The sequence below is a fragment of the Seriola aureovittata genome, chromosome 4, assembly GCF_021018895.1.
Source record: "Seriola aureovittata isolate HTS-2021-v1 ecotype China chromosome 4, ASM2101889v1, whole genome shotgun sequence".
NCBI lineage: Eukaryota > Metazoa > Chordata > Actinopteri > Carangiformes > Carangidae > Seriola > Seriola aureovittata.
In genome coordinates, this window is record NC_079367.1 from 8244374 (window position 1) to 8269124 (window position 24751).

A 24751-nucleotide genomic window follows, 5' to 3' on the forward strand; every position below is an offset into this window, starting at 1 on the left:
GAGAAAGAAGAAGAGTAAGCTGCAGATAAAGGCAAAGAATATGGAGTGCCAGGCACAGGGTGGGTCAGAGGAGGAAATAAGGGGAGGAGAAGATGAGAAAACAAGTTGAAAAAATGCAAGTGTAGGAGGAGGACGAAGAAGTTAATACAGTAGGCTTAATCTCTGTTTTAATATTTTTGGGATTAATCCAAAGCCAATTCATTGCTAAACCGCAGTGCAGTGTGACAGGAAAGACGTATATCACAAACTCTTTGAGTTACTGAAACTGCAGTGAAATAAGGCTCCATCACCAAACCACACACAGTCCTGTGACAATAAGAGCCATCATGTCCCAGGTCTTCCATCCACCTTCATCAAGCGATGCTAAATGAGTACTTTCTTATTTAACAGCCACACTGCAGAGGGTGAACAGCAAAAAACCAGCAAGAGTTGGAACATTGCTGAGGAATGATTGCAGAGTCTGTGCACACAGGGAATGCTTGGCCTTTCACCTGGCATTGCAATGTAGCTTTTCTGTGTAGAAATGAGCAAGCATTGTTGAAGTATGACCTTTTCCTGCTTTTAACATTCCTAGATACCTAATCTGGGGGGATACAGACAGAAGATATAATAACAAAATATGTGGATGCATGCACCCACACCACTCATTCATACCATGTACACCTATGCTGCTTTTCTTGCTGGCCTTGCGTTGTTCACAGAGACAGGAAGTTATGGCAAGGTTGTGTTACTGGTAATTGTGTAAGAGTTATTCTAAGAATTGTAAATCACTGCTGTTTTGCCTGTGTCCAAGAGGTTGGCATGGTGGAGAAGCCGCAAACTCAAGAATGAGACATGAACTTCAATCTTAACTAAGAAATACAAATAAAACTGCAGAACACACAGGAGAGTAAAAAGCAATGCTGACTGCCCTTTACAGTATTTGTCAGTATACAACCTACTGTATGTCCACGGCTCATATTGCAGTTATACTTTTAAAACCTCTGCTTGTTTGTGATCTCATTTTCTGTCAAAATGAAAAAGTTATTATGATGCAGGAACCCCACTTCACCTTTTAAATGTTAAGGCCCAGACTCAGTGCCTTATAGTCATTTCATCATCCTGGAAAACCACTCATGCAAAATATGTAACAGTGTACGCTTCCACTCTCTGGAGGAAATGAAGATAAACAAAAGACACAGGCAGTACAGTAAAAAAGAAAACAAAATCTTTATTATTTTGTCTAGAAGAAGAGGCTGTTTTGGAAGGAGGTCACAGGGAAATATTGAAGAGGTAAAAGCAGCCGAGGAATAGGGCGGAGTCAAATAGACCAGAGGTTGGGGTTAAAACCTGGATTTCTGTTTTTATGCCAGGGCTCCCATCGGGTCCCAGGCAGGAAGTACAATGGGCTCCTGTTGCATCACTTCCACGACTTCGGCGGCCAGGAACTTCTTGTCTACCACCACCTCGTACACGTACTCAGAGAACCAATCGTCCGTCATGATCAGGTAACCTAAAGAGACAGAAAGGGGAGAGAAGCAATCATTTGTAAAAGTCTGACTAGATTATTTTTCGCCTGAAATGATAGTGAAAAAATACTTTTGGAGTGAGTTATTTTTAAAAAATTCTATTGCATGCTTATTGGCTCACTAACACGTATATGATTTACAAATTTTTTTCCTTAGGTATCGAAATATGTTATTGAATGCCAAGACATTTTTCAATCCTCAGGAGTATCAAACCAATTTGGTCCATAAAAGTATCGAAGTTCAATATCCAGCTCTAAGTGGTGCTCAATGAGTTATGAACATAATCCTGTGTAGAAGCATTCCTCGTCTTAGAGGCTGTTTGTTTCTCCAAAAATGAGAATGCTCCATCCTCTAAGTAGGTCTATGATAAAATAGCAAGATTTGAGGAGAAAGGCCAAAGTCAATCTATCTGTACACAGAAAGCCTTAATTCACAGCACATTCTTTTAGAGAGAAAGACACACATTATGTTGCTAACTAAAATGATTATCGTTACCCCTCTTTTGCTGAAAGGGGATCAGTAGGAAGTGCGGCTAAGAACAACTCAACAGAAACACATAATGTCTATGCATGCACGTTTTAACTGCTTAACAGTGCTCTTTATCACTAAACTCCATTGTTTCAACAGGCAGAAGAAGGAAGAAGCCAAGAAGGACCCCCGCCCATCATGGTTCACACTCCCCCACCCAGCAGTTCAGTATGCATTCAACACTCCTGCTATCACCTCTGCATGCCCACCCTGATAAAACTAAACAATGTCCGTCTCGCCCTCACTGTATGTGTATGTGTATAGACATGCAAGGTCAATGTGGCCAAATCTGGGATGGTTATGAAAGTGTACCTTGAACTTCCACTGGTGGAAGACATGTTGGGATAACCTAATCTCTTTTTGGAAGAGGATGTAGCCCCATGCTGAAATGATTAATTAAAATGAAAGATGTCTGTGTGTGGGACTGTAATTAACAAAGACTAAACGTCATGTGAAACCAGAGCAGCTCGAGTCTTAAACTGAACTGACATATATTGGAAGCTGAATGAGACCTGGAGCAGTTTGTCATGCCTCAGTTTGAACACGCAGATCACAGTGAATTCAAGTTATTTGACTCCTCTTTTTCCCGATGCCACCTCTCGCTCCGTCTCGTCTTTTCTCCTTCTCATGTGTTCAGAGTTGAGCAAACGAGAGCATCCCTCCCACTTTCAAGCTGACTTATCGAAGACGTCAGGGTAACCGCAAGAACGTGCCACAGTTCCAAACAATGTATCAGAGATGACGTATCAGTGTGTGTGTTGTGTATGCGTCTTCTTCCAAGTACGCAAATCTTAGGTGGAACATTGCCTGGTTCTCACTGTGGTGTCCGTGTGTGTGTTGATGTGAGCTTCCTGGAACCCGCGTGTTGGGTGGCATGGTGGTGTGTGTGCATGTGTGTGTGTGTGTGTGTGTGTGTGTGTGTGTGTGTGATTGAGTGAATGTTGGGTGTCATTATTTGTTTTTAGGGATAGGCTGACTGTCCTGTCTCAGAACAGATGGATCTAGTGTAAGCTAGAAGAGTGTGGAGAGGCCATCTTGCTTTTCAGCTTCAGCAGTAATGCTGAACACGTGCATTTTCAATTTGCACATTAAGAAATAGGAGTTGAAACGCCGGAAATCTGCATTAAAATAGGAATACTGCAAAAACGTTTTTAGCCTTGGCTGGGGTGGAAAAGGAAGGAAATGTGACAATGTGAGGTTGTGGTCTGACTGGAGCTATTTCAATTATAACATCTTGTTGCACCCCCTTCTTCTGCAATAGCTTAATGGCACCCGACCAAAGAATCAGCACCACCAACTATTTATCTCAATGCACCCAACTTCTAATATTTGCATAACAGCAGTGGATGGAAATTGCATCCACTGAAGTTATGCAAATTTGTGCCACAATTTGTTGGAAACCGGACTTTTACTCACAAGCATGGACCATGAAGATCATATATATCTCTCTACAACAAGAGAAGTGAACGACAATTTAGCCATGTCACAAAAACCTGAGAAGACCTTTCTAAATACCCCAAATTCAAACAACTACTAAATGCCTAAAAATAAATGTTAGTGTAGAGATGAGGACATGAGGACATGAGGACATAAAAGTCAATCAAGCAGTTTTAAGTCTGTGTTTCCACACAAAACAGAAAATTACATCTGTGAAGTAATTCTGACACAAGGAAGAAAGTGTGATATTTTGAGAATAAAAATGTTCATGTGTCTCAGCTCCACATGTGTGGTAAATAAGTGGCGAACAGAACAGTAGCTGTGGTAAGACCACAGAAAAGTCACTTTTCATTTAATGTGAAATCATTGAAATGAGAGCTTTAAATGAGGTGAAGGGACAGATGTAACTGTTGTTTGGGTGCAAAATAATGGCAACAGATTAGAAACGTACTTAAAAGCTAAAGAAGCTTCTCTTCCTAAGAATCTGTTATGTCCTCTACCATGGAAATCCTTCCATACAAATTAACATCATTGCCTTGTGTTTATTCAACAGTAGACCCACATTGGTAGGAAATAATAGTTTCTCTCTCTCCATGTCAAACTCATTCAGAGTTCATGACAAATGTTAAGGTGTCAAATTAAAAATAAAAACCTCAGACTGTGTTGCCAAACATTTGTCTAAAGCAGTGAAAAAGTATGAGTTCTGAAGTAGGCAGAGTCATAACAGCGGCTGAGGGAGGACTGAAAGATGGAGGAAATAGAAAGTTAAACCTCTCATGAGAGACTCCTTCTGGGTTAGGAGGAAAATTAAAAGGCCTGAAGGGAGAAGTTAGGCCAGATCTTATAAACACACTCCACTTACTCCCTCTGCTCCTCAGCTTTTACCACTATTCTTCCAAATTCTCCTTTGTGATCTTTCCAAAAATAATCTCTACTTATGCTTGCCTTTGTTTTTCCTTCTTGCTAACTGATCTCTACCTGTACTACATTTTTATTTTTGTTAGGTCTCTCCTTTCTCCTGTATGCCCTCTCTCCCTTTCCCTCTTGTGCCTCTCTTCTCCCTCAGCTTTTGTCAATCAAGCAAAGCCCCTGGATTCCCAAGTGAACTCCACTTCTCAAACTTTTGTTCTCAATAACTTTATTAATTTGCCTGCGGACAGGCTCGGAGCCCGGGCCTTCCCCATCTGCTGGTGTTTATGGAATAAGATATGCGTGAAATATATTTGATTTGACTGAGGGGTTTTCACATGTTTTCCCAACAGTCACTACGGTTTGTGGGTTCAAGCAAATATTGTGAGAATGTGTGTGTCTCATTGTGTGTGTGTATATGCCGTACTGTGTATGTGTGTGTTGCCAGACGATGCATGACTGACCTGAAATACTCTCCTATAATTTGCAGTGGAATGTCGAGCCCAGAGAAGGAGAGGAGAGGCAGAGAGGGTCAGAGGAAGATGAGAGACAGAGATGAAAGGGCAGACCCAGTAACAACAGTAGACAGTAAAGTCTGGGGCAGTGCTGTGGACTACCTGCTGTGTTGTGGGGCCTGTTGCATAAAGACAAACCAACCTTACTTACTTAATGATAAACATCTACATTTTTCCCTGATGCATCAAATTACTTACTGGTAGTTTGCCAAGACTGACTTAGTTTGTTAAATTCATTTGAATCTGTGGTTAAAACAAACAAAAACAACTCAGTAATCTGACCACTAAAAAATAAACTGTGTGGTTCAAAAGTTCCCAGTTAAAACGAGACATTCTGCAACGACGAGTCACATGTCAGTGTTGTGTCTATAGATTTATATTCTAAAAAAATCTAAAGGCCTGGTCACACCAGTATTGAAAACAGCAAAGTTTCATTGGCAAAATCAGATCATTCCAAGTAAAGCGTTGCAATAAGTGGATTTGCTTGCAGGGGCAAAATAAGTCCATCCCAACTTTTTTCATGTAGTCACACTGTGACCATCAGCAAACTGTCTTTACACTGCTAACCTCTGAGGGAATGGAGCGCTGGAGAATCCAAATTTGAGGGACGTTTTCGCCTGTGTTGAACCACAGTTATGAAGTCAATGGTGCAAATAGTGCAAGTCTTTTGAATAAACTGTGAGGACTGTGTTTTCTTAGCAACCAAGGTAACAACTAAGCTAAAGAGCTTGGTAACTGCGAGAAAGCTCTTTGGGTTGCCTTTTTTCCCCTCTTAAGTAAGTCTTTACTGAATGAAACAGTATTCAGTACTGATGACCAAATGCCAGGGGGAAGTAAACAGCACAATACAGAGAAAATAGAAAGAAACTCTGAAGTAATGTGACTGACTAGTACTAGTGTTTTACTAGCTGGCAAGGGTGTTATCTCGGTTATCTCGCCAGCTACGGTGGTTCACTAGCTTATTCTGTAACTATGTTTATGCAACTGGACCCAGAGACTTTGAGCTACAAAAACAAGAAAAAAGAGAACACATTAGGGGCTGTGCTTGCATGTTTGTCTGTGAGCCTTTATGAAACAGGACACAGTCAATTACAAGTTCATAAAGAAGCAGCACAGGCCGACCTCTCAGTCTAATCCTGTTCATAATTAAATAGTCACAAACAGGAAGGTGATGGCTTGTCCTGAAACACTGTGGTGTGAGAAAGATGTGATAGAGAGATGGAGACGCAGGAAGACTTTGTTGCAAAAGGAGGTATATGATTTTAGGACCCAATCCAAGTGAAACAAACTATTTTAGTTGTTTTCAGCCAACAATTAGTGCCATATTAAAAGAAATCAGTCTATTTCTCTGTGGCTTCAGGTTAGAATATCTAAATATTTATGATGTGTTGTGTTACCTTTGTTCCCACGGTCATCGCCCCAAGAGTTTTCCACCCTCCACTTCTCATAGCCCTCTTTCCCATCCTGAGAGAAAGAGAAATAATGACAAACAATGAAAAGATAAGAGCGTGAAGCAGAGACAAGAGGAAAGAAAGTGTCCTGACAGCTGGGGTTACTTATGAGGGGGGAAATCGACAGCACTATGAAAAACTTCAGCAGTTTAAAGCAGCATAAACATGCAGCAAGGTTACAATAAGCCCTGGGAAACTCTGCACTTGTGTATTCCTGTTGGTCTGCTTGTATACATACTGTACATTTGCATGAGTTTACTGAACAGTCACACACCTGTGCTGTATGTTTATGCGAGTATACCTTGTCTGTGACAGCAGTGAGGATCATGGCGTGGGTCATGAGAGAGTCTCCATATATCAGTCGCTCTGCCTTCGAAAGGTTCTTCACAGAAACTCCAAACACAAGCTCATGGTTGAACCTACACACACACACACACACACACACACACACACACACACACACACACACACACACACACACACACACACACACACACACACACACACACACACGATAAAACAGATTACACTACATTCTCTGCTGTAAAAGAAGTTCAAACTCATGTCTTTGATGTCACCTACATACTGATCACATTAAGAGAAAAAGCAAAGACATCAGTGTTTTGATAAGGTTCCAAAAATCCTAATATATAGCTCAAATTTCTTTTTGAAGGTGCCAGGGAAGAGTTATGATGACCATAAAAAGCCAGAAGTACGGCCTTTGTAAGCCTGGAATTGTCTATGGGCTAAAAGACAGCTCACCATTTCATTCCTTTCTTTAGCACGACTGTAGAAATGAGGCTCCATTAAGCCCCAGCCTCATTCCAAATATAATCCTCTGGCACAAGAAAAGATCTGTTTGAAAGATGAGCTTCAACAGAGATGGTACCAGACATTCGGCACCATGCTGGTTTGGTTCAGTGGGCATATTTAAGCCTGGCGCCAGTACTGCAGACACATATGCTGCTGCACCTGAAGGGCAAAGATAAGCAACTTTTCCCCTGTGGAGAGACCGACACCTCATGAAAGCATATGAGCTGTGGTTCATGTGAATTGTTGTCATGTGAATCCGGCCATAGTACAGTACACATAACAATGGCAGCAGCAATTGCAGGTGCAGCAACAGGTCTGCTGTGACTTGTGAAGGAAAAAAACAAAAAAAAACAAAACAACAACAAAAAAATGGTGTATGGAGTTTTTGTGTATTTGACATGGATCATCAGGGACAGGTTATAAACAAATCAAATGAAGGGAGGAAACACCTTACACTTATCTAAGCATCTCAAAAACAGGCAACCGTAATCTGTACACACAGTTTGGGCTGATTGAGTTTCAGTTATTAACAACATGTCACCTAAATGCCAGGCCATGCCCTGAAATGTTACTGTTGTTGTTGGGAATAGAGACAGCTGGCATCTGTTGTAGCACTGCTCCACATACACAACTTTCAGAAAGATTACAAAATTATGTTGTTTATGCTAAAACAGAGACCACTCATAATGTGAGCTGCGTGCTAACAACATTATCAGGGGACCGTGAGAATTGTGGAATTTCAATTGTTCTGGTATCGACTTCTAAAATTTGTATTTGTATCGTGACATCGCTACAACAATGCCAAAAATTAAATGGGACAGTTCACTAGTGAAACAGATTTAAAGATTTAAGTTCTTTTACATTTCGACGCGTGTTGGGCTCGTTGGCGTTCAGCCCTTTCATGCATTGCAGAGTTGTACGGTTCAGTATAGTGACGGAAGTGAAAAATAATGAATATAATAATGTAATAATATATAATATAATAATAATGAATATTAAGTGTGTATGTTGTTGTTGTATGAGCTTGTTGAATTGTCCTCAAATGATTGTAGTAAATAAGTAATTGTTGTACTACAATTTCTCGTCCAGAAAACACACATCTCCTTAAGGGCACTGAAGCATGAAAGCAAGTGTAGATTTACCAAATTTACTGCATGTCATCCCTTACTACATTTGATGAATTAAGACACTAAAGCCATGTTAGCAATATTAAATTGTTTTTTAATATCTGATCTAGATTTTTAATAACATTGCAAATTACTTTAAATAATTTAAACCATTTGGTCAATCAGGTAGATACACTTTGCTACCTTAAAATCCAAATGATGCCAATGATGCCATACCACAATGCATGATTCACACTTCACTGGTTTTTGGGATTTTGGTACCCATGACAATCAAATCATATCAATCACATAACTACACACCAGATGTCTTTATACTCACACATTCATGTCATTAATGCCCAGCTTGCCGTGGAAATGCTTCCCAACGTCACAACCAAACCACACCGCCTAGGAGAAAAACAGAAGCAAAGTTCAAATTTACAAAGTTCACGTGCTCAAATTCACACACTTGTGTCCACAATTATGCCAGTTTGTCCCAACTGACCTCTCCCTCCTTGATGGACTCTGCCGCAGCCTTTTTAAGCAGCTGAATGGGCTGGTTGTTGTACAGAGTGCTACGGCCCCCAACCATGTTACCCAGGAACTCAACACTATACAGCTTCCCATATGGGTTCTGGGGTCGAGGGTCGTTCACAAGGCAGACCTGAGGACAGGGATTTACAACACAAACTCAGACACAGTACAACTTAGAAACTGAGGTTCTACACATTACTGAGCAACAGCAAGTTTTTATTGCTATCTGTTGTGTATAAGGGCCAACATACTTTGTCCTGAATGTTGTATAGGGGTTTGACGTGATCCCTGTAAAATTCCTGGGGGGTGAGTGGTCCCATGCGATGGAAGTTCTTGTCTTTATCCCTGTACTCCCAGCTGATGGTCTCAGGAGGGCTGCCTAGACAAACACTGGCCACTCGGAACACCTGAACAACAACAACACACAGTTTGAACATTAATTTCTTAACAAAATTGCTCTCCAACATTACAAATCTGGATTTTATGGCAAAAAAAAAAAAAAAAAAAAAATCAATGTCAAGCTGATGTGTAGGATTCTCAGACAGTCAGTTCTTGTATCAAAAGCTCAGATGACAAATTCCCAAGAGGAAACAACAATCTAATAAATCTCTATTTTTAAAAAGTCAGCTGTGATATGATTGTATGTATATGTGCAGGGACACTATAATGCTACTACAGACTGAAGCTTTAATACAAATAGACACACATATTTATTGTTATTGCCTATTCCAACACTTCTTCTCCTCTACTGTAGATGAACAAACCAACATGATTCAAACTGAAGAGTAACATTTGTTCTTCCTCATGTTTAGGGAGGTCACTGGAGAAGTTACAAATCCAATTTACCACTTATATTCTTAAAGTGTGCTCATCTAATCCCTCCAACTCCACATCCCTGCATACACTTCTTCAGTGCTTGGGCCTCTCTCTCAACCTTCCCTACATGTTCCTCTCTTTTTCCTCTCTACATTGCTTCCCTCCCCTCTCATCTTCTTCATATCCCTCCATTTCCCCATTTGCACCCCACACCCTTTCCCCCTCCCCCATGTGTGTCTTCCTGCGGCGCTGAAGTTCAGACTGAGTTCCTGTGGACTAAATCTGGTTGTTTGACTGGGCCATCTGTCAATCTGGCCCTTCTAACCTCCGATATAGTTATCTCAGGAATTTCCCCCTTTTGCTTTTCACCTCTCCCATCCTCTATTCTCGTCTCCCAGGACTCAGCAGATGCTTTTCCTATTAAATGTGATTAAAAAGGGGAAGAAAAATTTGGTTTCAGATAAAACAAGTGTGATTGGACAGTGACACATTGGTTTGACAAAAGGCAGACATATGTACAGTGGGTCTACAGCAAAGTGTGTACAACAGTGGAGGAATGGTGATACATGATACGCACTGCTCTCACTATGGGTGTCACAAAAAGTACGTTTCTAGTAGACTTTAACACACTATTTTTATTACCTACTTCTACTGATATCTAGAGAAATTAAATTTCTGTCTGGCTGAATTTAGAGCTGAGGGGGGGATTATTTTTGGCCCTGCCTGGAGAAATATAGCAGCCGTCGCAGCAGTTTCCCATGCTTAGTCAACACATATTAAATGCCCCTACATAAAGATGACATTCTTGCTTTTGGGTTAGTAGACACTGAGCCAACTGAGGCCACTATTCTCACCCCAAACATACCCAGGCACATGCTTCCACAGAAACAAACACAAAAAAAATCATAAATTCAGGCCTGGCTTACACAAACAAACAATCCCCTTCTTCATCACAGAAATACATAAAAGTCACAAAAGTACAGACACACAAAAATACACACATGCCAAGTCAACAAAGGCATCTGTTCAACCTCTCACCCACCCTTAAACCATCTTCCTCCTAATTTAACCACTTTGTTTAGACTGCCCTGCGTGCAAGATGACATGCCAAGGTGTCCATCTCCATGTCTGGTCTGTGTTTGCCCAGATGCCCTGAGCACCTTCACAAGACATCTCTGCTACCCCTCGACCCCCGCCTCTCTCTCTTTATTCCTCCTTTTTGTCTCTTTCATCCAAGAACAACTCTGCTCTACGTGGTAAATTTAAACATTTCCACTCACTTTACAATTCTTCTTTCAGATGCCCTGAGGCACACTGTAAGCATCTCCCTTACTGCCGCGTGCCCACTCATCCTCCCCTGGCAAGGTAAATTAGGTAAGTGTGAGGGAAAGGCTGGGCTGACAAAGAGAACTCTGTCAGAGAATAAACAGTCACAGTGACAACAAGGCAGGATCACTATTGAAACACCTGCCTCCTCAATGACAGATATACATGAGTGACAGAGGAGGAGGGAAAAGGTGAGAGGCACAGAGAGGTGGAAAGAAACAGTAGAATAATAAATTCAGCACTCAATAACTCATTTCATAAAGAGCTGAGAGTATCAAAAAATGTATTGATGAATACTAATCATACTTTCAAGTCAGCAAATTATGGTTGCATTTTCAAAACAGAAAATAGCAGCAGATAATTTCAGCCCAAACCCTGAGGGTAGACTTCAAGTTCTTCAACCACAGGCATTACCAATAAAATCTGCAGGACTTGACTCATGTTTGGTTTGTAACTTCAAAGGCTATCTCATTCATATCTTAATATTCTAATCCTCTGAACTGTTTAAAAGGTCTCAAGAGCCAGCTGTCGTAACTGATTCTGATGGAGTTTGTCAACAGGCAGCTTTTTCTTCAACTCATCAGTCTCTAGTAGAAAGTACACCTCAGGTCCGCCTCATTTCTGTGACATAGCGAGTTTGCATGTCTTTCTATAAACAATAACCGACTGCCTGAATGCTATTGGGGCTGACCGCGGCTGATGTTGGATAGCATCTGTGCTCCAATGTTGACTAGCTGGCATCCCTCTGCATGTTTATTAGTCTTGCCCGACCCAAACAAATATCACCTGGAGTTAGGAGTGAGACTAACACATACAGTAGGCAGGCCGAGCCAATAGCAACACACTTCAATATATCTGCATATATTGGTAACCTTGAGCAAGTCATTTCAATTATCAAGATGATGTTGGTGCTGGGCACCCTGAGTTCAGCCTTCCTTCTTTCCCGGACTGTCTATGTTCATAAAAAACATTGCATACTGTACTTTCATTTCATGCAGGGTGTTTAAATTGTAGCCACACTGCTAAAGCCATTTGAAGCCCTTTGCCTAAGAAGTTCAATTATGTCAAACAAAAAAAATTAAAATATGTCACTATGAATTTAAACCAACTTCTAACTTTGGATAAATCCCAACTAACAACTCAGTGGCTTTAACTTTTCAAAGAAAAGAAAAGACAAAGAAAAAAAGGTGATGTGAAAAAAAAGTTTACTTGTTTACTTTTAGTTGTTGCATTAAAGGCATTTTAAAAACATCTGTACCTGATAAGCTGCTGACCAAAACTGAAAGAGTAGCTTCCTTTGCTTTTGTAGTGCAGTTTAGTAGTAAGAAATGGTCACTAAACACTGGCAATATGTGCACCTGTTACCGACTCAATCCTGTTTAATGAAGTGGGTTAATGTATTCGCACATGTAGCATATCAATGTGATGAATAAATTAGGGCATTAAATATTTAATGATATTCAGTTTTGCTGTAAAACAGATGTAGCTAAATTAATAAATAATGTGGGCCAACCCATTCAAGACATAATCAAGGGCTGGCTCTCATCCAAGTGATGCCAAATAGAGGAAAAAATGTGTCTCATTGCTGCTCGGAAGTGAATTTATAATTATTGTCTAGAAGCTGGGCTTGTGAACATAAGCAAATGACACCATGCAAACAGTTTGGATAAAAATGAGCGAGGTTTTGATTAAACTTCCATGTTTTGTAAACATGCAACACATGTGGTCATTGTTAAATTCTAACGATGGTGCAAAGAAATTCAGTGAGTGGACAACTGGCAAGACTATTCTTTCAGCCCCTAACAATGACACATATGGAGGAACCCACCCACAGCGAACAACAAATCAACTGAGCCAATAGCCAGCAGCGTCGAGGCTCTGAGCTGCAGCAAGAAAGTCCTTCTGTCAGTTGATGGCTGTCTCATAAATTTGTCTAAAGAATCACGCTCCGTGCGTTCAGAGCCAAGACCAGAGCCGCACATGGTGTTTCTGATTCCATGACGCAATGGAGCATGTAAGGGCCACAATTGTAGCGTGAGGGACACCACCTGTGTGTTTCATGTGTGTGAAGTAGTGCATGTACATGTATAGTTACCGGTGAATGTCCCTTTATTTTTACTTTTGTGAGTGTGTGTGTGTGTGTGTTGTCAACTTGTCCATGTAAGTGATAGTAGAGCAGCAGCGATACACACCAGATACAGCATGAAAGAGAAAGACTGGCTTTGAAACTTAAACTAATGCTCTCTGCCTCAGTAATGCAGCGTATGGATACTGTCATCCTAACAGCGTCTATAAAGGGAAACTCGTAGTGCACTGGACTACTTCTCCTCTATTGTGAAGGTTTTTAGACAAATGTGATGTTCTTGGTTTTAACCAATGTGCCTGACAAGAATTAGCAAAAAGAAAAAATTCTTGATACGCAAAGGGATTCTGTTAAAATCAAGCGCACCCCAGGTACAGTAAGTGGAAGCAGAGAAGTTGACCCCAGTTGCCTGTCATGGGAGTGTGTGAGGGGCCGGTGTGATGAAGACCAGGGCACAATCACAGCTGCCACGTGGGTAGGGTGGACAGCATCACCTCCACACACTCCAAAGTAGGACTGACACGACACTTTGATCCTGAGAAACACATGTGCACACATTGATGCAAATGCACGAGAACAAGTGGAGGAAACACCAGTTTCCCACTTGCATGAGTCCAAGAAAACCAACTACGTAAGCCTATAAACACACATGGACAGCATGACAGAATGTCCACAAAGGATGTGGACACATGGACACCAATGAAGTGGTCTGTGAAATCACCTCTGTTAGTTTGTAGACCTAATTTGGACAAACGGCTCCTACAGGTACTCTGCTACAAAAAAAATCCCACTGAAATACCACAATACTAATAAACACCGTAATAACCACAACTTCAACAGCTGTCAGTCATCTGAAGTTTATCACATCAATCCTAATTTACAGAGTAGATCGATAGATACTTTATTTATCCCCTAGGGGAAATTCATGATAATAATATGATAATATGCAACAGTGGTGTTGAAGTTGGAGGCAAATCAAACTCCAGACCACAGCAAATTGTCATATCACTAGTTTAGGACCACACAGCTTAGAGTCTGTGTAAAATAAAAGGATGATGTAATCCCACAATAATTCCAGCATTTGTGTGTTTTCAATTATACAAGTATTTAAATGGTGATGTAAAGTAAATGGGGTTAAGTTGACTGACTTGAGTGATACTGTATACAGTCCTTTTAATTGTGAACTATTTTATTTGTGCAGCTGATCAATTAATTCAGTAGTTATAAAATGACAAATGTATCTTCAAATTATGTCTGTCAAAGTGTATGTGTAAGTGTGTAAGATATTCAATTCACGATTAAAAAAAGCATGCAAAATATTAAAATTTAGGAAGCTGTGACTAGCATGTGTTTACTCAATAAATTATTTTCTCTTTTAATTTATGACAGTACTTTAATGTGTTCAGTTGTCTTAAGTGCAGTCTGTTTCAGTGCAACTGTGATGCTTCCTGCAGATGAAACAGACACTTGTCACTTGTAATATCAAATAAATAATGCTGATCTTGATCCCAATATAGTAGTGTAAAATTACAGATAAGCTGACAAACATTTTTGAAATGATACAGTATGAGATTGGAGATCCAAATGGATCTTACTTTTTAAAATGCAATACAACACAATACATACCCTTCCTATATACATAGGTGACAACTCTCTCACTAATGTGGCCATAACAGGATCAAAAGCATTTAAAGGTTTGAATGCGATTCATTTCATTTGATTCATGAAACCAATGGCTGGGATTTGACCTCTGCTAAGGAGGTTTGTTTTTTACCTGTCTGTTTGCCAGTGAGCATGATTACACTAAAAGTACTGAACCCATTTGTGTCAAACTTGGTAGACGGATGGGGCAGGGCCCAGGGAAGAACCCTTTTGGGGCAGTTCCGGATCATTTACTATGTGGCAGAGGTGTGTGCTTTCTGAGTGCCGTTCTAGTGAATGATGCTTTTTAGTTGGTGGTGAAATGTGCAACAATATCATTGAACGATTTGGCTCGTTATGACGGTCGTTCTTTTGACATGACTGAATCCTCCATTACCACCGGCCGTGACAGAGTGGTGTTTCACAAAACAAACCACTTCCAGGTGGACAAACAAACACACCGACAACCCTCCGCCCCCCACCCTGTCATGCAGTGCAGTGGGAGTCATTTTTGTTGTTGCACAACATATGTTTGTGTGTGTCTACAAGTTTGTGTGTGTGTGTGTGTAGCGATAGATGGGCATCCATGGAGGCCACTGTGAGACACAGGGGACTGTTTAAACAAGCAACCAGCCAGCAGTACAATACAATCAAACAGTTGACAACAAAGGCTGCTTAACCAGACCCCTATACTGTGTGCAATCATCTCAATAGGAGGCTGATTGACTGACTGGCTCCTCAAATACACATGCACACGCACACACCAAGAATAAAGGTTCATATGAATACACACCTGTCAAGATCATAAAAACACACACTGCAGGCACATGACTGTATTTCACTGCATGTATAAATACACATAATAACATGTATCATGTCTATAAGGTGAAAGTGTTTGTTTACAGTTACATGTTTACCTTCACCGTTAGAGTGGATTAGGTTGTATTTTTATCCAGCATTAGAGGCTGTGGGGGAAACTGTTCCATAAACAAGATCACTATCTTTAACTTTGTGAAATCTGAGGCAGTGTGCAGGTGTGTTTTTGTTTCTTTTTGTTGCTTTTGCTTACACACTCTGTATTCCAGAAATGATTTGCACATTACACAATTTAATAAGTGAATTAAACATCCAATACTGTCAGGTATGTTGTCAACAGTTTCACTTAAAAAAAAGAAAAGAACACTGTCAGTCTGTTCTATTACACTGTCTGCAAGATTGTATTCAACCTCTTAGACACTGCGTTGGGAGACTAGGTTGAAATGAAAGTTCTTGGTATGTGCGCACTAGTGCCATCTATCCCTTCAGTTGAATAAAGCCATTCTGATATGAAATCCTAATGCTATACACTACGGTCAAAAGGTACGGTCAAAACCCCCAATTTTCCATCAGTTTTTCAAGGTACATTTTTCAATTTTCAAGTGTTCCTGAAATGATTTTAAAAACAAGGAATCATGGAATCTGTTTGCCGAACTAAATTTAAATTTTTGACTCATTCAGCAGCCGAACACACGTGACGTGACGTTCTTTCTACAGTGGAAATAAACAAATATTACTCAGAATGTTTGTTCGTCCCACAAATGTGTTGCACGTGCAGTTTGCTTTGCTTTCACCGTCTGTCCAGTCCACCCCAAACCATTCTAATGTTTTGGATCATTATGTTGCTGTGTTTGTCTTGCTGACCAACCAGTCTGTCTTATTCACAGGTCTGGAATTGCTTATAAAATTGGGGGTACTGTGTACATATATACATATAAGTCAGAGACTACTTTCCTATTGACATGAAAGGGAAAGTGGTCTCAGACTTCTGGACTCCACTGTACATACATCTACATACCTACATAAATATATATATGTATACACATATACACACACACACACACACACACACACACACTGTTGCTCATAAAGTTGGAATAAAATATTTTTTACCTCTTTCCATGAAATGATTGTGACAATGTGATTTATTCTTGACAGATAAAGTGTATATCTTATCAAAACTTTAGTAGTCGATCTCTTCCAAACATATAACAATGAAAATGAAACCACAATTAACCTTTACAAACTGTAGTCAGGCTTAAACAAAATTGGGGGTATTGAAACAATAGGATTAAGGCTTCATTTAAATTTTTCAGCCTTAGTTTAAAAGGAAACACATATTCTAGAAGATTTCATGCATATGAATGTCCAATATTACTCTTTCAAATGTCACACAGTCACTAATATTGAGTATGGCCACCCCTGACACGGATCAGTGCATTAAGACGTCGTGGCATACTGTCCACAAGCTTGTTGATGTTGTCAGTGGGCAGGGCGTCCCACTCTTCGGTCAGAGCCGGGGCTAACTCCTGTAGAGTTTGAGGAATATTGTCCCTCTCTTTGATGGCTCGGCCTAAGGCATCCCAGGCATGCTCAATAGGGTTCATAAAATTATTCCAATTTTATGGGCAACAGTGTATATGTGTTATAAAACAATAAATAAAAAGCTTTTTAATTATAAATAAATCAGCATAAAATTTAACTCTTCTATTTGGCATGTGGATCATTGGCACTTATCAAATGTCAAAAAAAGTGGACAGCAAAACAAAGCATCTCTACATTAACATTTGTTGCATCTCTTAGTATTCAAATATAGGATCTTTAACACTGATCCTACCATACGTTAATAGTTTAAACCTGAATCCTGAACCTATCATTCCCATTATAGGTGTCACTTCAGCCTCAACACTGCCAGCAGCTCATAACTATTATGTAACAGCTCCCTCTTCTGGTCAAAATTGTAAATTCTAACAAACTTCAACAAAATATAAGCTAGAACACTTTATTCTGTAGTTCAATATGTATGCATGAAATAACCTGAATGTAACAGTGTATCAAAAACATTTAATACTCCATCTTCACATTGTGTAACCGCCTTTTTTCTACCAAAGAGCTCCAAGAGGTATGAAAGCAGAGGAACTAATTTAATAACTAAAATTCCCTAAATAGAAGTTTTATTTCTCTTGCTCAAGTTCTTCTTTTTTTAACCCATAAAGCCAACAACATAGCTGTTAATGTTTAATGGTGATAAACACTACAAGAAATGCCCATCCCTCCTCCTAATATCAATACTAAAGTCCTTCATTTGTCAAGCTTTACACAGTTGTATCAGCTGCAAGGTCTATGTTTGATCAACCAGCAACTTTCAGAACTGCAAACTCTGCCCTGATAGTTCCTGAACCTTAGGAAGGTAAAACCCCAGGAGCAGGGACTTTTCTGGCACGAGGAATTTATTATACAGGAACTAAAGTTAGTCCCTAGTTCCTCCAGTCAAACATAGCTTATGTTCCACAAAAGGTTTGTAAAGCTTGGGAAAGTTACTGCGGTAAAAATGCCCTATATAAAATATTCTACAGGAAAAAGCTGAGTCTCACCTCCTCTATCATGCTGTCCATGGCCTCAGACAGTTCAGCTTTAGTAGCATCACTTGCCACCATGTTCCTCAGTCTTAGGCAGTATTCTCTCAGCTGTAACACACAGTGAGACAAAAACAACAGTTAGCGCTGCCACATCAAATACACGACTTACTGGTATGTCACCTTGATTGAATTAGCTTGAACAGCAGAAAATGTGTAAAGGCACCTTATGATTGAGGATGTCGTTCATTCTGCGTGAGGCCTCTGAGCTGTGTGACTCTGGAAAGCATTTCTTTGGAATGACACCATACTTTTCTGAAGAAAGGGCAGTATAAAACAATATTTTTAACACAGTCAGATAACTCTAATGTTCCACCAGTGTCTTCTTCCATTAGAAGATTTACATATTTAAATTAAGTACAGTTATCTTTCCGAATGACCAAGTACATTTTAAATTACACAAATTACACAAGTTAGTCAATAATTCAATATGAACTTTGTGTTAATGCTATTGTGTATCATGATAAGTGCTAACCAATGAGGTTGACCAGCATGTCCCACTGTCCTCCATCATTGGTTGGATTGGAGAGCAGAAACTGGACTAGACGTCCGTCTACTGCCTCCTTCCTCTGTGCTGTCTCTACGCAGGCCTGGAGGAAGTAGTAGCAACGCTCAACCTAAAAAAAGAAAAAACAAAAAAGAGAACAAAACAATCATGAGATATGGTGGGAAAATATATGCAGAAAAACAAGTGAGAAGCGCTCCCACCTAATAATATAATCACTTCCATTTTTGCATGTAATGCAGACATGTATACCTGAGAATTGGACTTGAGTTAGACTTAAGTCACAAAAATGACGACTTGAGTCTTGACTATTGTGAGACTTCAGCCTCTATTGTCCCCAGACAGTAAACACACCCAACAATTATTTGACCAAATGAATTGAACAAATATGAAATATGCAGCTTTGTGAGAAACAAAAACAGTATAAACACAGCTTTGAAAATAATTTTTCAAATTTCAAGTCATTTTAACAGTTAGCATTTAGAGGACTGACTCTACACCTCTGATGTGGTGTAGAGTGCCTGGGGCAGGGGCAGATTAGTTTGACATATACTGCTTCCTTGTTCAGACGTAATATTACAGTTAGTGTTAGTCCCTACTTCTGGCACTTGTAACAAAGAAAAGGTGTAATCATGGTGCAACCACCATCAGTCTAAACATGTGGGAGAAAAAGACATTAGGCCAGAGCGAGATGAAAACAGTGAGGTGTCACTGTGACGTCAGCCCGGGAAGAGCACTGACCACAACACACAAAAGAGGGTTTTAGCTGAACAATGAATGCATAGTAGTAGAACGCTGCATAATAACACTGGACTAGTGCACATGCATAAACACAGATGGTGTCCTGACTGTAAAACAACAAAAACATCCATTTATTAGAATGTTATATTTCTTATAAGTAAAAAGTGAAAAAAAACATATAAGGGATTTTAAGATATGTGAAAAAACACCCAAACATATTACGAAATATAAACAACAACAAAACACAAGATGGCAACAAAAAAGTTTTAAAAGTTAAGAAGACAAATAAATCTACAGCAAAGGAATATACAGTACATCTCTAAACCCATGAGGAGGAAAAACAGGCAGGTTGCTTATGTGTCGTACCTTGTCCCAGAAAAAGAGATAGGACTGACTGAACTCAAACTCCTCTATGTTAAATTTCTTCATGAAGGGAAGTCGCATGACATTGAGGCACGAGAAGATCCAACATCTCCCTAAGTGATAAAAAGAAGACAAGGACAGATTTTGAGAAATATGCAGGTTAATAAGGACCATGTGCATCTCTGCACCAGCACCAGCTGTGCTGCTTTATATATATATATTTACTAGCACTCCTATAACTGACAGGCTAGTGTCACTTGTTCATTACATCCCTTCACTGAACAACAACGTTGTGCCTGACAAATAACTTTTAGATTTTCTTGTTTAATAATCACTGTGTAATCTCTCTGATCTGTGTGTGCAATTGCAATGAGGCTAACAACTGAATGTGGATGTCCTGCAAAGCTCGCTGCAGCTTAGATTAATACAGGAGTTTGACGGTACTATCTGAAGAAAGTTTCATGTCTCTGTAGGTTTATTTCATACCATGCTGAAATAAGTGGAAACCAATGGCTGTCTGTGAGGGGAGGATGAATGCATTTGTAAGTTTCAGACCAACAGTCCCATTTGGAATGTGGTCAGCATGGGTTGTCTTCAAGATGCTTTAAAGTGCATCCATCTCTAGAGTGTTTTTGAGACATTTAGTTTATTTTCTTAGGCAACAGCAATGTTTGTAGCCTACACTATATCCACCAACACATAATGAGTGGTTAGTGGTTCGAGCTGCACCATTCACAATGGTTGTGAGGCACTGGAGTCCATTTTGCAAAACCAGTTTTCAGCCAGAAAAACAAAACACAGATTTTAGTGTGAGCTATGAACAACACTGAAAAGGGAATTTTGAAAAATGGCCATTTGGAAGTTTTAGTGAAAAACTGATAAACCACCTGACAACTGATTTGAATCATCCAATTTACTAATTTTATGGTAACTTCATGCAAGTTTAAGTTTTCACTGTTATACAAAAGTGATGATGACAAAGATTTGCAAACAGGGAATTAGATGTAGTTGGTATGCATCAACCAAACTCCCGGTGTGTAACAGTGGACCTGAATTTAGAGGAATATATATAATACACATCATACACATATTCTATGAAATGCAAGTGTCATTACATTTTAAGGAATAAAACAGATGCTGCAGACTTTGATATTTACTGATTTTGCTGGTCGCCCACACTCACAGTCTGTCTGGAAAACACTTTTGCAACAAGCACTCCACCACAAAACAACTGCGTAACATTATATCAAAAGTGAGAGTATTTGTATCCGTCATTTGTGATGCATAATTGCAATCAGAAAATATTTAAGCCAAAAATATTATTTGTATTCAGTTTGCAGCTTGTGTTGCATTTGTTATAATGAAGACCTGCTGGAATCCAGGTATGTTAAAATGTCAATTCTGAACTATTTACTTCAAACTTCCACTTACAATTGTGTGCTAAATAACATTTGTTTGTGCTCTGTAATGTTGCTGTGAGCACCAATATACAAATTCTACACATTCTGTACAAACTGCAGTTTTCCAGGAATCCGTGTGTGATGGTCCAAGGAGAAAGACATCGCTCATAGTCACATACAGACATATTTTTTCTTCTTGTGGAAGGTATGCTACATCATGAATGTTGCTGTACTACTTGTCCTACCTGAGTTTTTCTGGTTGGTGACGGGCTTTCCCTCTGTGGGGATAGAGTGCTGGAAGATGTGCACAGTATCCTGGACAGTCTGCCGGTGCAGACAAACCTCCAACGGGTCGATGCACGTTGACACATTCTGGGCCAACAGGTAGCGTGGCTCGGCCCGCAGCCGCTTAATGAAGGTGGCAACCTTCTCCTGACTTAGACCTGGAGGAGCAAGACGGGAGAGGTACAAAGAGAAGGATGCAATTAAGAATAAAATACAGGAAGAGAAAACAGCAGAATGAATGGTGAAAGAAGGAAGGTGGCAAAACAAGCAAAAATAAAGATAACTTGTTATAGGAAGACTCTCACAGCTAGACAGTCTGAATGATGACTATAAATTGGAAGAAGAATTTCCGACTGTCCAAATTCCCATTACCCATCTGTGCACTTAAGGCATACACACTTCCTACTTAAGATCTGATTTATGAGCAGTCACACACTCAGATGTCACAATAATGCCTGGAAAACATCAGATCAATAGTCATAAAATAACTGCACATCCTTTATTGAATACTTCAACTGTCTGGTGCATGTTTTTTCCATCGTCCATACGCAGATGGATGGTGGAAATAAAGATGCTGAACACAACTATGATTAGAGTTCCGATAAAGTCTGAAGGACATTCTTGGAAAAGGGAGAGACAGAAGCAGCAAACAAGGAAGAACTCAAGAATGCTTTTCTAGTAGTACTATAAATGGCCCTAGAGAGCTCAGGGCTGGTGTCACTCATCTGGCTTCATCTGTGAGGGGAACACACGGGAAAAGCTTGTCTATTCCCACTGGACAGGGGAAGGAGGGGAGCACAGACACTCTGACAAAATCAAACTGGCACTGGTGTGTGGTTTGTAATTCCATCAAATAATAGGGCAAAGCAATTAAACATTGAGAGGAACATTGCCTAGTCATGCATGTTGCCTAGAGTTCGACCCCTCTCTCTCAGCTGCATTCTGTTATTTTCCATTGACACAAAACTGAAATACACTGACCGCCACAGATTAGGCCTGTGTCAAACTTCATTAACTGTCATCCCCTTATTATCAGGAAAAAAAGCAGAAGCAAGCCTGAGGCAGAGAACATTTTGAGAGCGGGCCTGCATGGGGTGCTCTGTCAACATTGAATTTTTTGACATTGATGAGTATGGATGGATAATGAGGGGGAAATAGTAAGATATGAATGTTCAGTCTATATCAGTACTAGTCAATAGCTTCAAACTGACAGCAGCTTACACAAAAACAGTATAAGAAGGGTGTGTGTTGAAGAACAATTACGAGAAAATCTGAACGTAACTAAGGTGTTTGACATGTTATTCAACAAGTGAGGGCATGAATGGTGTAGACAGACATCACAGTGGTTTTCAATGGAGGGGCCAAACACAGGCATCCAGGGTGACTTGCAAATTTACACATCACTGGTTATACAACTGGATTTATTTAAGCTAAGCACTTTATTATGCCCATCACTGCTCCATGTGCAAAGGTCTGAACTACAGTTGGCATGAAGCCTAATAACAGTGGAGGCTCAGCAGACATCCAAAAGCAGTCCAAAGAGTATTATGACGTCATGAAAGTCCTTGTTTTAATTCAAACTTTAAAAATATGTGGAAAATATTATAATTTGTAAAATGAGAACAATTTATTAACATGGATTAAAGAAATAACTATATGACCAAACTCCAAACCATTGCCTGCCAGATAAAAAAAAGTGTTATGAAACCTGGGGTTAACTACAGTGAAACTGAAAAAAAATCCTTCTCAATTGATTTGGCTGGCTAAAGGTTAACTTAGACAATACTAGTAATTGTTAGAACTATTAAAATAGTGGCGCGAAATATGCGAAACCGTCCTCTTTAAGGGTCAAAAACTGTGCTCCCTACCGAAAACTACTTAAATTAATCGCTACCACTTTAAAGAGTTTGACAGATTCTGGCACTTCTTAACTCCATTCTTGACTAGCTAGCTGCCCATGCTAACAACTGTAGTTCCTGGAACTGACACTAGCTTTTAACCAACGAGGTCAGGTGTGTTAGCTGTCTGTGCCTATAAATTGGACGTAGGTACCTTGCTGACAATCATTCGGGATGAACTGTCAACGTAACTGAGAAAACAACAGCAAAGTCATCCTAGCAGACTTGCATGCTAACGCATTGCATGCTAACTTAGCATGTTAGCTCCCTCAGCTGTCATCCTCTAGCTGTCAAATACACACTGCGCTCAGACTGCTGGCGACACAAACCATCGTGACCGAAACAGGAGAAAGTGGCACCTAACCTACCGGTTTCCATGTTCCCGAGGAGCTAAATGAGCGTTGTCTGTTTTCCTGAAAAGTCGCCGGCTCTTTGTTTATCTCATTCACCGACAGTCAGTCAATGTAATCACTGGGTGCGTTCGTTTATGGAATCGCGGTCGATGTTTGACGTGGCGGCAGGGCGGAGTTTGTTATCTATTTATATTCCCACACCCCCAAAATCCAACCACCTCCAGTCCAAGCCATAGACTGTAAATGGTCCCAGCAGGTAATGGGATACGCGAGAGAGACAAGTGACAAGGAGCTTCACTATAACAAAACTAGGCTACTGTGATTGTATCATTATTTTTGATATTTTGATACATAGGCCACATTGATTCCCACTAAGAGAGAAAGGTTGAATGTTTTTCTCTGGTGATACATGTGGAGCCCGCACTGTTTAAATAGTTGAGAGGCGATTAGTCTATATTTAAGGTAGCCATTTTTAGCCACTCATCTCAAATTGCATCATGAATAATGACCCCCTAGTGCTGGATCTAAATTGAACTAATAGCTACCATGAACAAAAAGGAGTTAAGCCTATTCACAGATTCTTTCCAGCTGTTATATTTTACATTAGTTTACAGTTCAGAGGCCATCACTGCTCCAGGTCCTCCCCTGTTATTCCCACACATCATGTGATAGGGACGGCTAGTAGCAACATTAAACGAGCGCGCCCTTTTACAAAATAAAATCCATATTTCACAATCTAAGAGTAATTCACAGTCCTTGTGTGACATGTAGACACATGATACCATCAATTCATAATAAACTCTTGTGTTTGATTCTGCTGAAATTCGAGACCTCAATATTTGCTTAATATTTTTTTTTCTCTTCAAAAGTAAGCAGCTTTTATTTTGAAGGTTAACTTTTTGCTGAAAATCAATTCGCCATTTGTGCAAGGGGAATGTACAGAGTGTAAAAAGTCAAAACATTGTAGATGTAACAAGATTTTAAATCTTTTGAAACTTTATAATCCTTAAACCTACTTGCCAAGCTAAACAAAACGTCTTGTGTGTTGTTATAATTTCTAACTCTCTGTCTCACACACACATACAAT

At 39.9% G+C, this 24751-nt stretch overlaps 1 protein-coding gene across 1 annotated transcript; it reads right to left on the reverse strand.

Annotated features, from left to right (window-relative positions):
• Positions 1 to 1185: 1185 nt before the first annotated feature.
• On the reverse strand, positions 1186 to 23836 carry blmh (bleomycin hydrolase). The gene is made up of 12 exons (XM_056375146.1): positions 23680 to 23836; positions 21374 to 21571; positions 19732 to 19841; positions 18595 to 18736; positions 18286 to 18374; positions 18078 to 18170; positions 9053 to 9208; positions 8773 to 8931; positions 8608 to 8675; positions 6650 to 6767; positions 6295 to 6361; positions 1186 to 1492 (listed from the first exon to the last, which is right to left on the reverse strand). The coding sequence occupies exons 1-12, from the start codon at positions 23687 to 23689 to the stop codon at positions 1344 to 1346; spliced, it is 1359 nt and encodes a 452-aa protein (XP_056231121.1). The 5' UTR covers positions 23690 to 23836; the 3' UTR covers positions 1186 to 1343.
• Between the last annotated feature and the right edge of the window lie 915 nt (positions 23837 to 24751).